This window comes from Volvox carteri, assembly GCF_000143455.1.
Source record: "Volvox carteri f. nagariensis unplaced genomic scaffold VOLCAscaffold_27, whole genome shotgun sequence".
NCBI classification, from domain to species: domain Eukaryota; kingdom Viridiplantae; phylum Chlorophyta; class Chlorophyceae; order Chlamydomonadales; family Volvocaceae; genus Volvox; species Volvox carteri.
The window spans coordinates 1030091-1045634 of record NW_003307570.1 but is presented as its reverse complement, the minus strand read 5'-3'; the positions used below and the strand labels follow the sequence as shown (position 1 = coordinate 1045634).

Sequence of the window (15544 nt, the reverse complement as noted above, 5' to 3'; positions counted from 1 at the left end):
TTGGGTTGGGTTGGGTTGGGTTGGGTTGGGTTGGGTTGGGTTGGGTTGGGTTGGGTTGGGTTGGGTTGCGTTGGGGTGGGGTGGGCTAAAGGATGCGCCAGAGGAGGTGGGATTAAAAGGGCAAACAATTCAGGTGGGTTCGACCCCAGGGTGAAGTGACCAGTTCTTAAAGTTTACGAAACGGACAAACAGGCTGCCCACCTCCCGCCTTTGCCGAATCTGGATCTGGATCTGGATCTCACCCGCCGCATCTCCGCCACCTCCTCCGCCGCCACCACCTCCGCCAGGTGGTCCTGAAATGCCAGGGAGTACCAGATCTCCCCGCGCCACCAGCCGGCCAGGAGACCGCCGGGGCCGCGGGCGCTGCTGCGGCCGCCGCCGCCGCCGCCGCCAGGACGATTGTACGGGGCAGGTGTGCGGGACTGGCCCCCCACCAGCCCAAACCGTGCACGCTTCCTGCTATAGGACTTTTTGCGGCCCTTGCCGTCACTGTCGCTGTCATCGCTGCTGGTGCCACTGGCGACGGCGGTGGCGGCATCGGGGTTCGCTTCTCGGTTTGCCATCGCCGCCGCCGCCGGCGCCCGGCTTCCCTCCTCCTCCTGTTCCTCGCGGTCCCCCTCCCTCTCAGCATCCAGCACCTCCTCCCCAAACTCCCCAATCGCTCTTTGACACTTCCGCCTACGACCAACACCACTCGTGCCGCAGTCGTCACCGCCGTCACCGCTGCCGCCGTTGCCGTTGCCGCCGCCGCTGCCCCGCTCCGGAACCCTCTCCAACGGTTCCAAACCGTCCCGCTGCCGCGCGGCGGCGCCGTACAATTGCAGCTGCTCAAATGTACGGAAACCTTGTTCCCACCAGGCTCGAGCCAGTACAGGGCCGCATCCCGGCAGGCGGCAGAACATGCGCCGTGTACTGCAACCACCACGGGGGGTGGGGGGTGCGGGGTACGACAAAGCACAGGCGATTGGCGGGAAGGAAAAACCCTAGACGGAGGGGTAACCTACCCCCGGGGGGGGGGGTCGGGGAGGCCGGAGGAAAAGAAAACACATACACAAAATGCAAGAATGCCGGCTGCCAGGGCTGCTGTTACAAAACACATGGACACGCCCCTGCCGCGCCTCCTGCAACCCGTGTCGAGATGCCGGGTTTTAGGGTTTTAGGGTTTGCCTCGTACTTCCGGCCCTGATGCCCACCTGGCACCCTCAGTTCCAGGCCGAAGCCTGCCCCGGGAATCTCGAGCTGGAAGATCCGAACGGTACGCGTCCAGCGGTTCACAGCTACAACTGCCATCCGCGTTCCCTCCGCCGCCCCCGCCATCGGACCCCAGGCTGGACACCATCTGATGTATGATGCGCGCTGTGAAGGGCCCTATGTACGGCAGCTCGCTCTGCAGGCGCAGCGGCGACATGGCGGCGGTGATGCGGAATGCACAGGCGCGTACGACGGCGGCGGCATGGGCGTAGTTGAGCGCCTGATGGTTGATGGGGCCGCTGCCGGCGGCGGCGACGGCACCGCGGCCATCCCCCCCGCCGCCGCCACCGCGAGCCCTCGCGTGCCTCGAGACTGTTGCACCGCTGTCGCGAGGTGGCCGGAGCGCCTTAGACCCGTCCGTGTTGTCTGGCATAGGAGGGGGAGAATGGGGAATACGACAAAGCACAGACGATTGACGAGAAGAAAACCCATAAAATTACCAATACTGACGGAGACGACGTAAGGTGGAGGTGAGGTACTGGCTCGTAGTGACCCCTGGGGTTGTAGTCACCAAGGAAACGGAGGCACTTAAGGGAGTTAGGGAAGAGTCCGAAAAGAGTCCGAAAGTTTGCCGTCGGCCTGGCGGCGGCATTGAAAAGGCTGGAGCAAGACTGGCTGATAAGCTGGTGATAAACTGCTCGTGGCATGCAAGTGCTCCTCTCAACCCCCCAAGAAGGAGGGGGAGGAGGGGAAAAAAGGGGATGAGGGGAATACATTCCCCATACATACATACCTGCACACGCGCCTCGAGGCCCAGCGAGTGCCTCCTCGTACTTGGTGAGCTCCCGTAGTGCCGCATCAATGGTGCCGTTGCCGATGAACGAGCATCTCGACGAGTCGAAGATGCCGTACATGACGAGCTCTATCGGCGGCGCCGCGGCGAAGCAGTTGGCCGTAGCGCGAGGGTGAGGTGGGGGCTGGGTGGGTGAGTGAGTGAGTGAGTGAGTGAACTCATCATTAGTTATATAGGCTGCGGTCCTCACAGCCCTCAACGCCGAGGCGAGGTGGTGACGGTATGGGGTTCGCTAAACACACCCCTGGAGCGGATGTTGACTAACAGCAGGATTGACTATGCGGAGGACGTGCCGGGCTTTGTCGTGTGGATGTGTATGCATGTGCTCACATAACGCCCACGTAATCGAACGAGCCGGCAGGTCAGCTTTCTCCCCTTCCCCCCCGCCGCCCCTCCCCTCCCTCCCCTTCCCTTCCTTCACCGTATCGCTATCCGCCGTGTCTATGCCGTACACGTACACGTACACGTACACGTCGACCCACATCGCTCGGGCCCCCCCCGCACCTGACAGCAGCGTCACCTGGTCCAGCTCGGATCGCCATTCGCCCAGCCAGCCGTAGAACCTTCAGGTAACCGGGCAGGCAGAAGGTGTGGAGCGGCATAACGACAACAACACGGTCACGGCAGGGGGGAGGAGGACAGGGGCGTGTGGCTCCGCTCTCACGCAGGCGCCGTGATGCAGGTGCGGTAGGTTTAGAGATGTCGGTAGATTTGGGCTTCACCGTTGGCTTTTCAACGGCATCAACTGTCAACTGCCTTCCAAATCCAAACCTAGCTGCTGAAGCTACGTCCGTTGACTCCACCAACAGGCAACTGATAAATAACCAGCAACCAAACATTATGCAACCGACATGAAACTGCCAGCCAACCGACAAGCTGACCTTGCCAACGGTGCGTCAGGCGAGGGACGCGGTCCTGGCAGCGGGGAGACAGCTAGGATCCGGATCCGGTTCTGTTTCTGGTTCTGGATCTGAACCTGGATCTGGTTCAGCTGGGGTCCATGTTGTGTCTCAGGTGTTTCGGGACCCTCATCAAGTCGCCGTGCCGTGTCCCGCTCCACCGAGAAGCCAACCTCGCCGCCGTCACTCTCATCGCCATCTGTACGGCTGCCGTCGCCGTGGTCTCGAGTCCCGCCGGCGGCGGCGATGGCACCATTCCGGCTGCCGCCGTCGCCGCCATTGCTGCAGGCGGCTACGGTGGATTGCCCGGCCGAGGCGGCCTCTGCCGCACCGGAGGACGCCGCTGCTGCCAGCGCCGTCTCCTGGATGACTTGATGGCGCTCACTACGCTGCGGCTGATCTGGCTGCAGCGGCTGCGCAGCCGGCGCCTGCGCCGCTGGTCGGCGCTGCTGCTGCTCGCCACCCACGCTTCCGTCAGATTCGCCGCCCGTGCTACGACTTGCAGATGCTGCCGCTGTGACCGACAGCCCGGCACTACCACTGTCACCATCGCCGTCACCACCACCTTCACCACCGCAGATAGACGCTGTCCACCGTGGCAAGTCCACCGCCTCGCCACCGCTGCCGCTGCCGCCGTCGCCGTCGCCGCCCCGTTCCGGAGCGGGTTGGTGCCGCTGCTGCTGGCGGCTACGATATTGCTCGCCCAACCACATTCGCGACGCCGCCTCCAACACGCCGGGCACAGAATGCGGGGCAGCGGGCATGCGCCTGTGAAGGCGGTGGGGAGGCGGGCGGCATGTCGGGGACAACCTGCCGATATCGATGCGGCTGATATGGAGGTGCAGACAGCCGGAGGGGCATCTAGGTTACGAGCAGGCCCCCGAACTTCATCCCGAACATGACGAGATAGGAGCGGAGTGGGGAACGTGTCTCGGGGAAGGGAGAGGGAGAGGGAGAGGGACTCACGGAGGGGAGAGGAGCCTAATCAGACCTGCAGACGAATCCAAACTAGGACGAGGGAAGAAATTAATTAGTCATATGCAAAAGACTTACAAGTTCAACTATTGACGCCAGGGGCAGGGGCAGGGGCAGGGGCAGGGGCAGGGGCAGGGGCAGGGGCAGGGGCAGGGGCAGGGGCAGGGGCAGGGGCAGGGGCAGGGGCAGGGGCAGGGGCAGGGGCAGGGGCAGGGGCAGGGGCAGGGGCAGGGGCAGGGGCAGGGGCAGGGGCAGGGGCAGGGGCAGGGGCAGGGGCAGGGGCAGGGGCAGGGGCAGGACCCTGCCATTGCATGGGTTACGGAAATCCTCCCTAAAGCTGTCTTACCTGCCGTACTGGAGGACTCGCTGCAGCCAGCCGCTGTCCACTACCCTCATGCGGACGCGCAGCGCCTGGGGTGTCAGCTCCAGGGTGGGATGCGCCCGTTGGATTGCCTGATGAGGCCATCATAAACCCGCCGAGCACCAGACACGGGAAGAGTGTGTGAGGACGTTAGCTCCAGGTTGCTTTAAAGCGGTGGTGTTGCACATACGAAGGGAGGGCAAGGGGGAAAGGGAAAATTGAAAAGACAAACTGGCCCTGAGAGCTCTGCTCGCTGGGTTTCCTCTCTCTTGATGAAGGGTTGCGATTGGAGGAGTAGCGATTGGAGGGGTGGCGATTGGAGGGGTGGCGGGGTTTCCGCCAGGCCATCCAGACCGGGGCACGACAGGTTGAGCAGGGCTCATTTGCCTAACTTAAGGACATGACATGGACCCCCCACCCCCGCAGCCAACAGCCAACACCCCACCTGCAGTGCGGGCTGCAGCTGCTGTGCAAGCTCATCGAGCTGTGGAAGTTCCAGGGGGTTGCTGCCCACGACCACGTGGGTCACCTGCGGTGGTGGTGGTGGTGGTGGTGGTGGTGGTGGTGGCTGCTGATGGCTGCTGATGGCTGGCTTAATACCCCTGGTGAGAAACACGATTAAACGAGATTGCAATGGGTCTGATCACCCCTATCACTGGTAGCAGTAGTGCTGCCCCGCATGCCGCAATTAACACTGTAAACACTGTACATGCCTTGGTCATCTATGAAAGGTGCGAAGAGGTATGAAGGCGCGAACCCCTTACCCACGGCCTGGGGGGGTACAAGGACCCCTCAGACCCTGACTCCCTCGCCCTCCGACCTGTTGCGGCACGCCGGGCTGCAAGCGGGTGGTGACCGATGTGGCTCCCAGCTGCTCCACCAACTGCGTGGTCAGTGCTTGCAGCTGCTCGGGTAGGAACTGTGTGTAGCTGGTGTGGAGGAGCAGCTTGAGGCCCCGGAGGGGAGCATGCGGGGGCGGCTGGGTGGACATGAACCAAGACGCGCGGTGGCTCTGAATGTGTTGCGTGCTCGGCTGCGATGGATGGGATTAAGTTCACGTGCGGTGATAAAGAGCTGGAGGTGTCGGACGAGCTTACAGAGAGATACAGGCCGAAGTCGCAGCATTCACTGTTCAGGAGTCTTCGCGTTATCGTCAGGAGTCAGGGCTCTGCAAGTTTATGAGCAATCTCAGTTTTATCAGATAAGATTGCTATTTTGCTTTTGCATTCGATTTACATCTTGCTCGATAGACACAGCCTTTTGTAAAGTTCATGACCCCTGGGTCACAAGTATAGATCGTAATCGAGCAGAAACCAAATCTCCACATTGCCCAGCATACTTACGGGCAGTCCTGGAAGCCATTGTAGAAGTTCTTAGTCATTTACTGGATGAGCCAGACGTAATAGTGCGGAGCAGGTCCATATAGAGCAACCCTTTTACAATTGACTTGGAGCAATCCAGCTGCGGCTAGGATAAATGCTGCTCGGTCGCTTAGGTAACAGCCTGTACCAACGGCATGATGTCACCCTCCCAGTCCATGCAACCAGTTCTCGTCCTGTCGTAAGGTAACAGTCATAGGTCCCTCATCTGCTATCGAATCCACAACACCCTCAAGTCACGCGTTCGGTAAAGGCTCGTCACTGAACAAAGTTTTGCAAAAGATATGTCGTCATTCGCGCTCGCAGCGCATAGGATGAACGAACCAGAACAGACAAGGAGCGCACACACGTGACTAAACACGGCTCGAATTTGATGACCTAGCAGCAGCCGGTCTGACAATGTCTTCAAACAGGTGGCTGGGGCCAATGCGCACCCCAAGGTTGAATAGTAGATAGAAGCTGCAAATTGCACCGCATGTTAGCCAAACGCACTCCGCCCATCCATCCAGCTATCGCTCCAAACACACTCATCCACACGCATACACAATTGGTTCAACACTCAAAGGTTAACCCCTCAAGAACTTGCGAACACATTAAAACACATCTCAAAATAGACTTAAGCACGGTGGCGCTCCTACAGAAGCACTGCAGACATTGCACGCACTTCATCAGCGCGGGCTGTACCGGCCATAAGACGGGCTGCCCCGACCCCTGTCAGCCCGGTCCCGCGACCGGCTCCGGCTCCGCGACCGACGCCGGCTGCGGTCCCGGCTCCTGCTCCGGCTCCGCCGTCGGTCACGATCGTCCCGGCCACCGTACGACGGCGCTGCCCCAACCGCTGCTCCCACCGTCCCCTGAGTGCCGTAAGGTGCAGAGGAATGACCCCCGCTGTAACCGCCTCCGCCGCCATAACCACCCCCGCCCCCGAAGCCGCCACCATAGCCACCCCCGCCGCCAAATCCACCGCCGCCGTGGCTCGGCCCGCTGGCCCACCGGTTGCGACCGCCGCCGCCAAACCCGCCCCGCATGGCTAGCTGCTCAAGTTGAGGTGGCACGGTCTGTTGGGCCTCACGCATGACCTGGATAAGGTCGCGCGCGTGCTTGGCGTCCTCACCCGTCATGAACGTGAAGGCCTCGCCGGTAGCACCCGCACGGCCGGTGCGGCCGATACGATGAATGTAATCCTCAGTGCCCGTGGGGAAGTCGAAATTGACAACCGCGGCCACGTTCGGAATGTCCAGTCCACGCGCCGCAACATCCGTGGCAACCAGGATCGGCGTGCGGCCATCCTTGAAGGCCTGTAGGACGTAGTCGCGCTCGGATTGCTTCTTGTCGCCATGGATAGCCGCCGCGCGGAACTCGCGGGACATCTGGTATGACAACTGGTCGCACATGCGCTTGGTGGTGCAGAAAATGATGATCCGGGTTCCTGCCGGCTTCGACCTGAACAGAAGGACATCAGGGTCATATGTAAGCTGTAAGTCCAAGCAGCTTGAAGGTTGACCGTTTCCACACACAAGCATCCCAATTCCGATCGACAGCAATCGAGACCACAGTGCATTGCCAATCCTTAATGTAGTGGCTTCTGACGCCCTTGGCCCCGGAGCAGAACATACCTGATAATGCGCGAAAGTTCCCCAAACTTTTCATGAGAACTGTTTAGCACCAACACGTGCTGCGTAATGGATTTGTTAGCCACCAGCTTCTCCTCCACACCACCGATGAACACGTGAACCGTCTGGTTGACGACAAACTGCGCAGCAATGTGCTTGACCTCGCGCGGCCACGTAGCTGAGAAAAACAGCGTCTGGCGCTGGCGGGGCAAGGTCCGAACAATCCTCTGAATCTGGGGCTCAAAGCCCATGTCCAGCATACGATCTGCCTCGTCCAACACAAGATACGACACCTGCCACGAAGCAAAGGCCCGAAGCCCATGTTAGTAGAATGGTCATCGATCATCATTGTGATCGATGACAATCATCACTCATAACAGCACAGCGACGATGCTGAGTGCAAATAAACGTGTGCATGTCGCCCTTGCCAACGTAAAAAAACAAAACCCGCACGATGACGACGGCGACGGATCAAGTGTTATCAGTTGCGTCTCACCTGCTGCAGACGGACTTGGCCCGCCTCCAGGAAATCGTTCAGCCGACCCGGTGTCGCGATAACAATCTGCACACCGTGCTGGATGTCGCGCAGCTGCGGCCCCTTCGGAGCACCACCATAGACGCAGGTGTTCCGGATGCCAGAGGAGCGGCCAAACTTGTCAGCCTCCGTCTTAATTTGAACTGCCAGTTCGCGTGTCGGTGCAAGCACAAGCAGCGTGGGCCCCGATCGCGGATCCTTCCGGGTTTGCTGGATGTGGAGCATGCCCGGAAGGAGGAAACCGCACGTCTTGCCCGAGCCAGTCTTCGCAATGGCCACGAGGTCGCGGCCCGACAGAGCGATGGGCCAGGCTTGGGCTTGAATTGGCGTAGGATATTTGAACCCAGCACGCCGAATCTGTGGGAGGCCGAGAAAACAATGGGGAAAAGAGCTCAGCCAAGCAAAGCACGCCTTGTGAACAGAAAATGTACAGACTGGCTGCGAAAAGCACGACACTTACAACCACAGAGTGCACGTGGTTGGGACGGCTAAGCAAATTAACACAATGGCAGGAATGAGGCATGGGTTGGGGGAATTTCCTGGCGAATCGTTACTTACAGCCTATGATGCAGAGAAAGTTGCTGTCGGTCGCTGAGGTGATACGGCTAACAGTACTGCGCCTACAAGTGCAAATCTACAATAATACCTAAGGAGGCCCAATGCGTAGACGTCGGATCCCAGCTCTGCAGGATCATGGAACGTTTAGTTTATAGACTTTGGTCGCTCCCGCTGCCCTGTGAAATTTCTGCGTACTCGCCTTCACGGCGCAGCACTCCGAGGCCGGCGAGCCGAGCACGTTCCCCCTGCCTGCCAGCCAGACCGCGCAGTCGAGCGCGGCTTTGTGGCGAGACCGAGGTGCTGTGCTTCTGCCCTCCATAGCAGTCAGGCGAGTGGATGGGCTGCAAAGTGACCCTGCCATCCCTTGCCTGCCGCGCCTCTTCATGCTGTGACTGCCAAGGCCCCTGCAATGGGCCGTACTTCAGGGACTGCGCATGCGGCTGCATGGGGGCCTTGGCCAGGGCAGAAAGGGGAGATGCCGAACACATCGGAGGTTCCCCAGGGAGGAGGGAAGGCCTCCGCAGACGGCCACCCGCTTCCTCAAGTACCGAAAACTAACGGTTGCTGCAAGAAACAGCAGCCTAGCTGTTTACCCGGCCATGCCCTCGCAGGTAGCCATGGCCTTCAACTCCAACCCATTTGCCGCCAATGAGCACTTTTGTGTTGAATCCAGGAGGTGCTCGAGCGCGACCCTGGTTCGTGCAGCTGTAATGTGGGCTTGGCGCGGCGGCGCCGTGGACAGCTGCTGCAAGGAGTGGCCACAGCCGGGTCTGTGTTCAATTGGCGAACACCGTACCTCATCCAAAATGTCGGGAGGAAAACCCACAGACTCGAATGTCTGCAACGGGTCAGGCACATGGTCGCCCTGCACGGAGATGTCGTGTTGGCGGCGATACTCAGAAGGCGATACAAAGCCTTCGGTTGAAACTGGCTGGCCATTCATGCCCGTCTTCTGGTACGAGGTAGACGTGTAACCATTGCCATTCGCGCCAGAGCCGTAATCCTCCTGGAGGAGCAAGCAGTCACATAACAAAAATCAGGAAAATGAACCACCAGTCCCTTTGAGCCCGCCGATAGGCCACCAAGGCATCGGAAATAATTGATGTACCGTCAGCGCAAGAATTCACCTCACCCGCCGATCCCTGTTGGTGTAATAGTCGCCGCCTGATGATGGCGCCGCAGGCGCTGCAGAAGCGCCGCCTCCTGGACGATCATATGTAGTGACTGCGTTCCAAAAAGTGATATGTAATTATAGAGAAGAGCACCAAAGCGCTTAATCAAGGCATAAGCGGAAACGCGCCGTTTAACGCCTAAGTTCCCTCGCCTTTACCCCAGTAATACTTGCCATTTGTCGTTGGGTTCCAGTAATACTGGAATAATTTTCAAGTTGGGGACAAAGCAGAAAACGGCGAGGGTCAGAAATCTGAGGGGTGATGGAATCCAGCAACTCCAAACTCCAAGCGTAGTAGCACACCTTTAATCTACTGGCCGGGTCAAAAAGAGCTTGCCATGGCGCAGGCAGCGTGGGGTCATCAACCCGCTGAACACCGCTCATTCTTTCACCAGCTTGAAAATCTAGAGCTTATAAACAGCTGCAGCCGTCTTAACACAACGCGTCGTGTCTTTAAGACTTAGTATGCTTGCAGCATGACGTTCCAATAATACTTGGGTATCCTCTGTTTGTAGGCGCAAGACCGGGGTGGAGCCCTCCTGGACCTAACCAACACTTTGCTGAACAGTTCTTTCTTTCCTTCCGCTCAGCTTCTTTTGTTCCGTTACACCTCCTCGTACCTCAATGCATGCAAATTCTGATTTGCTTCCTGTGACGCCATGAACATGTGCTTCCAAGCTCTGTGATTTCAACCCGGTGGCCTAGCCCCTGATTACGCGCTGAAATCTCCCCGTGAATATTGTTTCTTCACATTCTTGGGGCGGGGGCTGGGGGCCCCTGTCAAAAGCCGGTGTCGGGTAATTCAGTTAACGGATGTACTAGAGCTGGTGGGTCGGAGGTTGAAGGATGCACACATCAGTCAAAGCGTACCATAATATTATGTATAATTGTGGACAGTAATCAACTTGGCTAAGTTGCTGCTTGGGACATTTCTCTGACGATGCCCAGCTAGGACTCGACATAATGGTACATGTCCCTTTCTTTAACGTCGACCTTCCCGAGCCCAAGCTAGGAGCTCTTATACCGGACACTGTGAGCGCAGTGCTGGGTTGCACTGCAAAGGCGCTCGAGTATGGGACAGAGTTGCTTCACCCTCCATCGGCGGCAGATCTTAAAGCGTATGAGCGCTCCTTTGAGGCACAAATACCTCGTGAATTTAACCGTGTCCGGAAACGGTATGCGGAGGGCAAGATAATCAACGATGAGCAACTTTCCAGCGAACTGGAGGATGCCTCGTTCGACTGGTACCGGAGGCAGCTACGCACGTCGGTAATTGGTGCAACAGATGAGGAGATGGAGGATGTGGCTGCGCGTAAATTGGGTCTGCGGCAGCCTAGCCTGCAGGTGGCTGTCCAGGAGAAGTGTCTGGCCGATGCTCTGGCTGATGCTGGGGGAATTGACCTGGAGGCCGAGCTGCGCGACGCCGCAGAGTTTCAGGCCATGCGTGCGCGCGAGGAGGACCTTCGTCGTGAAGTCGCGGAACGCCTGCAACGCCTCACCGAGTTGCGCCGCCAGGTGCGCCCCGCGCAACGGCAAGCACTAAGCAACATCTCAAACGCCAGCGGGGGTCTTCTGGCCGGCGTGCTCCTTTTCAAGTCTGCGCTCCTACTGACACGACGGATATTTAAACGGCGAAAGCCGCAGCAACGACTGCCGCCCCCGCAGCGGCGGCAGGCACCACAGCAGCCATCGGCGGCAGCGGCAGCGACTCCACCACGGGCACAGGCTGCTGCCGCAGTGCAGCAGGCGTCGGCGGCACCTCAGGGGCAGCGGCAGGCGCAGCAGCATTCACAGAGCAAGGCACAAGGGACGAGCACGACCGCCACGGCAACGGACGCGGCTGCCGCCGCAGCTGCAGCAGCACGCAAGCCACGCGTCGTCAAGAAGCGATAATTCCCGCCCGGTCTTGTGCTTTAGGAAGCTATCCCTCTGTCTTGGTTCAATTTTTTTTATGGCTGGTTGCCAGTGCGGAAGTTCGCATTTCGGCATGTACGTTGACCAAGGCAGGAGGTTACCGTTTCGCTAGTTGATGTACTGGGCAACTGACGTCGTCTCACTTCAGTCGGTTGATGGCAAAAGGTCGCTGCTTCACACGGTTACCAGAGGGACTCCAACAGGTTTGTGTATTTTGCAGAGTGCAGGCGGATGTGCGAGTGTTACAGAGTAGATGGCTTCTGGGCTTGCCCACATTTGAATCCTGGTCTTGCTCGAACACCGGCGATGTGTAAGCGTGGAGGGACGGCAGGCAGGCTCTATTAACATTTCGACGTTGCGTCACGTCGCGTCATGTTGCGGGTGTTGAACCTTGCAGCAGGCACATTGTGTCTTACCATTCAGGGAAAGGATTCCCGACAACCTCCATTACCCTCGATTACTATGTAGCTCTTCATTAGCCATGTGGGCGAACTTTCCTTAATCGATGCAACCAAACGAGTACGGTGGGTCTCCGCCGCCAACAACACGCCGTGCTACATCGCAAAGCGCACGCACCAGCAACGAGGCACAGTCACACAGGAAAGCCCACTGACGCGCATCAACTACCAAGACGTGAATGCAATACAGTATCGTCCAAGGCAAAAGGCCCTACTCAGCCTCTCACAACCCTCTCCCGAAGCCAGGAAGTCTTGCTGTGCGCACGTAGTTTAGAGTTTAAGAGTGAGGCCATCCAAACACGAACACAAACAAGCGCGAGCGTGTGAGAATTCACGTCTGTGCCAATATTCGTTGTGTTTATGTTTCGTTGTAATCAGCGCTTACTTCCCACCACCCTGGCAACCGCCGCCTGGGCGAAGGCCGCCGCCTGTTGTGCCATGGCCAGGTTGGTGGCGCTATTGGATGCGGGGATGTGGCCAAACTGCCCGGTGGCCTTGGTGAAGTCTATCCGGGCGGTGCCAGCGGCCGACTGCTGCTCCCGCAACCGCGCCCGGCGCTCCTGCTCCCGCTCCAGTGCCTTGATGAGTTGGTCTGCAGGCGGGGTAGGAAGGGGTCGAAGTCAAAGGGCGGAGCCGGGGGAAGCCCTTGGACGGGAGGCAGGGTGAAAGAGTTGGTTTTATCCTGCAAGCAGGGTAAGCGTGGGGATGGTGGCCAGGCCGGGGCCAAGTCCGGCGTGTGATTGCGGCTGCTGGAAAGCATTGCGGGTTCGTTGTATAGCTGACTGGCTCATCTGTGCGCAAAAGGTTTGGGTAAGCGGGTTGTGGCGGGATACCACTTTTGCAAAATACTCTGCCGTGCCCCCGCCCATGTCAGTGGCTTTCCCACCGATGCATCGAGACAGCTTCCCCCTGTGTCGACTTGCGTCTGCCGGTAGAATGCACCAAAGTATAAGCCCCCCAGCCCCACAACGCACACCAAATCCGGCCAGGACCCTTTTCCTCCCCTCCCCCCCTTCAACCAAAAGACCCGGTACTGCGGGGAAACTAACGATACGCAATGCAATGCTCCGGGTCAAGCCTTCAAATGCCTCCCATGCACATACAGGAAACGTCCAGTGCACAACAGCGCATTCACGAAAAGTCTAGTAGTTCTCCCGCTCCCTTGGCTTTTGCAAACTGGTGATGGGGCCGAAACTCATGCCTGGCACATCATTTGCACCGCGCATCCCGGCTCCCCCCTACCTCTCCTTTCCTTCCTCACCTATGATATCCTCCGGCGGCAGGCTATCCGGGTCGAACACGTCGGGCGGAAAGGCGCTGCCGTGCTCCTGCACATGGAAATGGTCCACCAGCTTCTGCAGAAAGTCCGGGTTGCGGAAATCCTTGCGGTGCGTGATCGAGTCCGTCAGCGAGATGCCCTTGGAGCGCAGCTTGTCCAAGTACTGGCTGAAGCGCGCCTGGGGAATTTCGGGTCGAGGGGGAGAGGGAAGGGCCAGGGAAAGGCGAGCGGGGGAGAGGAGGAGGGACAGAACGGTGTTATGAAGGTGGTGCTGCGAAGGATTTGAGCGAACAGGGAGGGAGGAGATTTTGAAAGCGCGTATGTACGTGTGTTACGCCTCGGGTTGCACTCCCTACAAAGGTGCAACGAAGACGTAAAAAGTAAACGCAAACCCAGCAAAAGGAAACGAAAGCCTAACAGTGAACAGCGCTTTTCCTGACGACAAAGACGCTGGTTTGGCGCCAATGGCCATACTCTGCCAGTGGGAACAGGAGGTTCGGGTTTGACGAGTTTTACAAGACGGTGGTGTGCAGCGCAAGTTCCGTCCCAATCGGCGCCTCAGACAGCAGCATGGCTAGGAGGCCGCCAGGACGATACCCCGCTGGGTCGTGCACACGTGCAGAGGAGAGGGTAGGGGAGGCCTCGCCGGCACTGCGTGGCAACCATCCGTGTGGTGACGGTGTCGCCGTCTGGGTTCACCGTATGGGCCGGTCTGGTGCTCAAGAACCCCAAGTAGATAAATCTGTTCTCTTCATGTTGGCGTCGTCGTACGAACCCAACCCAGTCGCCCTCCTGTCTACCCTTCCCCAAACAGGCGCCTTGGAAACGCGGGCTCCCCCCAGAAGCCTCTGGAAGCAAAATCACGTAGTTCGAAAGAGATTGGCAAGAGGGTTAAGCCTGGACGGAGAGGGGCTGGGGACGCACACCCCGGAAGTGAATATCTGCGCGGGAACTCTCATAGTAGCTGGGCTTTCCCTCGCTTACTTCGCTGCCCAGGGTTCTCCTTAGCTGTACAGAATGGCGATCATGTCACTCAACGGGGAGGCGACGACTGCCGCAAGCGTCTGGTGCAACTGCTGTGCGGCGAGCCCAGGGTCCCCCCATCCTTTCCTTCCCTTCGTCACTCTCCAGGCCCTGATACACGTCATGTAACCCTACCTGCCATCACGTGAAGACGGGGCTGCAGGTGCACACAGCCGCCAGCCGAGATCGACATCACCACTGCGCTGCTACCGGCCCAAGGGCTCAGAGAGTGATGTGACACACAGCTCCCCCCCCCACACACACACCAGCTGGTGTGGTGCTCACTACAAGTCGTCACCATTACATCAGCGTCCGACCGCCGTGGCAACAAGCTGTCAACGCGCCATCCAACTCCGCCGAGCAACTCAACCGACAGACAAACAGAAGATCTATTCGCACAATTGCGCAACACATTTAGTCATCGTCAACTGAACATGTGCGAACTTGCAGCTGATTCCCTCTGCAACGTTTTGACCCACAGCTATGGGTCGCAGCCGAGGTTCACCACCCGAGGTAGGGAGGTTGGGAGGGTGGGGCCGGGTGGGCGCTGACCGGTAGCAGGTACGTGGCGGCGACGTACCTGCAGCTCTTCGGGGCAGGTCGTCGGCAGCGGATCCCGAAGCTCAGGGGGGAGCCTGTTCAAAGGGTTATCCGGATCCAATCGCCCGGTGCCGTACCCTGCGAGGCCCCAGTCGGTTAGCTAAGATGACTGCAGACGTGCGGCTGGGGCGGGCCCCTCTGGCCCCTGGGAGCAAGGACCCGCTGCTCACCTTCGTCACCTCCGCCGTCAGCACCCGAGGTCTCGGCTGTCTCTGGGGACCGACGCCGCTCCTCAGCTAATGCTTCATCTTCAAGGCCATTGAGGTCCAGAGACTCTCGACTCCGGTAATTCGGCAAAAGCACGCCTGCGCGGGCATCTTGGGAGGTAGGCCAGCACCCAGGAAGTTTTGACGTCTGTCCAGCTGGCGTCGCCAGAAGTAGCTACCTGGACCATGGTCGCCATTAGATTGATCCTCCGTATTGTCCTCAGGCCCAGGCTCCTGGCTATAATCATCGTCTTCATCGTCGCTCGCATATCCACCAAGCCCTAGCGCCCCAACCGCCGCATCTTTCCTTTTCATTAAGGGATTTCTAGCCCTGGGTTTCTTCTGTACAGCCTTGCACTTCCGGCCAACTGAAATGTAGGCCTCGCGTCGGGCTGCAAATCGTAGCTCAGCAATTTAAAATACCTAGATGTGCTGGCATATGTTCATCGATCTTTCTGTATATACATGCGGGTTTCTATCTGTCAGCACTGATATCGTTACCAGCACGCACTCAGAGTGTGAATCCCAA

The 15544-nt window shown here is 58.9% G+C and overlaps 4 protein-coding genes across 4 annotated transcripts in view; 1 reads left to right on the top strand and 3 right to left on the bottom strand.

The window, feature by feature from the left end:
* Window positions 1-5660, bottom strand: part of VOLCADRAFT_92705 (uncharacterized protein) — a gene marked incomplete at both ends in the record, with an annotated part of 8031 nt that extends 2371 nt beyond the window's left edge. The window contains 11 exons of the mRNA XM_002951995.1: window positions 243-912; window positions 1194-1617; window positions 1985-2168; window positions 2466-2607; window positions 2926-3347; window positions 3652-3711; window positions 3997-4219; window positions 4265-4371; window positions 4725-4808; window positions 5100-5208; window positions 5623-5660. Coding sequence (XP_002952041.1) covers window positions 243-912; window positions 1194-1617; window positions 1985-2168; window positions 2466-2607; window positions 2926-3347; window positions 3652-3711; window positions 3997-4219; window positions 4265-4371; window positions 4725-4808; window positions 5100-5208; window positions 5623-5660 — 2463 coding nt within the window. The remainder of the gene's footprint in view (window positions 1-242; window positions 913-1193; window positions 1618-1984; window positions 2169-2465; window positions 2608-2925; window positions 3348-3651; window positions 3712-3996; window positions 4220-4264; window positions 4372-4724; window positions 4809-5099; window positions 5209-5622) is intronic.
* A 43-nt stretch (window positions 5661-5703) lies between these two features.
* VOLCADRAFT_81727 (uncharacterized protein) lies at window positions 5704-10005 on the bottom strand. The gene is made up of 7 exons (XM_002951994.1): window positions 9839-10005; window positions 9710-9734; window positions 9497-9588; window positions 9161-9370; window positions 7768-8163; window positions 7275-7564; window positions 5704-7101 (listed from the first exon to the last, which is right to left on the bottom strand). The coding sequence occupies exons 1-7, from the start codon at window positions 9917-9919 to the stop codon at window positions 6327-6329; spliced, it is 1869 nt and encodes a 622-aa protein (XP_002952040.1). The 5' UTR covers window positions 9920-10005; the 3' UTR covers window positions 5704-6326.
* A 457-nt stretch (window positions 10006-10462) lies between these two features.
* Window positions 10463-11777, top strand: VOLCADRAFT_105350 (uncharacterized protein). The gene has a single exon (XM_002952073.1). The coding sequence runs from the start codon at window positions 10499-10501 to the stop codon at window positions 11426-11428; it is 930 nt and encodes a 309-aa protein (XP_002952119.1). The 5' UTR covers window positions 10463-10498; the 3' UTR covers window positions 11429-11777.
* A 49-nt stretch (window positions 11778-11826) lies between these two features.
* On the bottom strand, window positions 11827-15489 carry VOLCADRAFT_105349 (uncharacterized protein). The gene is made up of 5 exons (XM_002951993.1): window positions 15195-15489; window positions 14980-15114; window positions 14790-14887; window positions 13169-13364; window positions 11827-12499 (listed from the first exon to the last, which is right to left on the bottom strand). The coding sequence occupies exons 1-5, from the start codon at window positions 15328-15330 to the stop codon at window positions 12282-12284; spliced, it is 783 nt and encodes a 260-aa protein (XP_002952039.1). The 5' UTR covers window positions 15331-15489; the 3' UTR covers window positions 11827-12281.
* Window positions 15490-15544: the final 55 nt, after the last annotated feature.

Bases quoted from the DNA above. Each gene is read 5' to 3' on its own strand.
- VOLCADRAFT_105350 (XM_002952073.1), top strand. From the start codon at position 10,499: ATGGTACATGTCCCTTTCTTTAACGTCGACCTTCCCGAGCCCAAGCTA.
- VOLCADRAFT_81727 (XM_002951994.1), bottom strand. From the start codon at position 9,919: ATGAGCGGTGTTCAGCGGGTTGATGACCCCACGCTGCCTGCGCCATGG. The intron at 9,735-9,838 runs GTGTGCTACTAC...AAATTATTCCAG, and splicing joins ACCCGGCCAGTAGATTAAAG to TATTACTGGAACCCAACGAC. The intron at 9,589-9,709 runs GCAAGTATTACT...TTTGGAACGCAG, and splicing joins CTGGAACCCAACGACAAATG to TCACTACATATGATCGTCCA.
- VOLCADRAFT_105349 (XM_002951993.1), bottom strand. From the start codon at position 15,330: ATGAAAAGGAAAGATGCGGCGGTTGGGGCGCTAGGGCTTGGTGGATAT. The intron at 15,115-15,194 runs GTAGCTACTTCT...ATGCCCGCGCAG, and splicing joins TAATGGCGACCATGGTCCAG to GCGTGCTTTTGCCGAATTAC. The intron at 14,888-14,979 runs GTGAGCAGCGGG...GGGGCCTCGCAG, and splicing joins TGACGGCGGAGGTGACGAAG to GGTACGGCACCGGGCGATTG.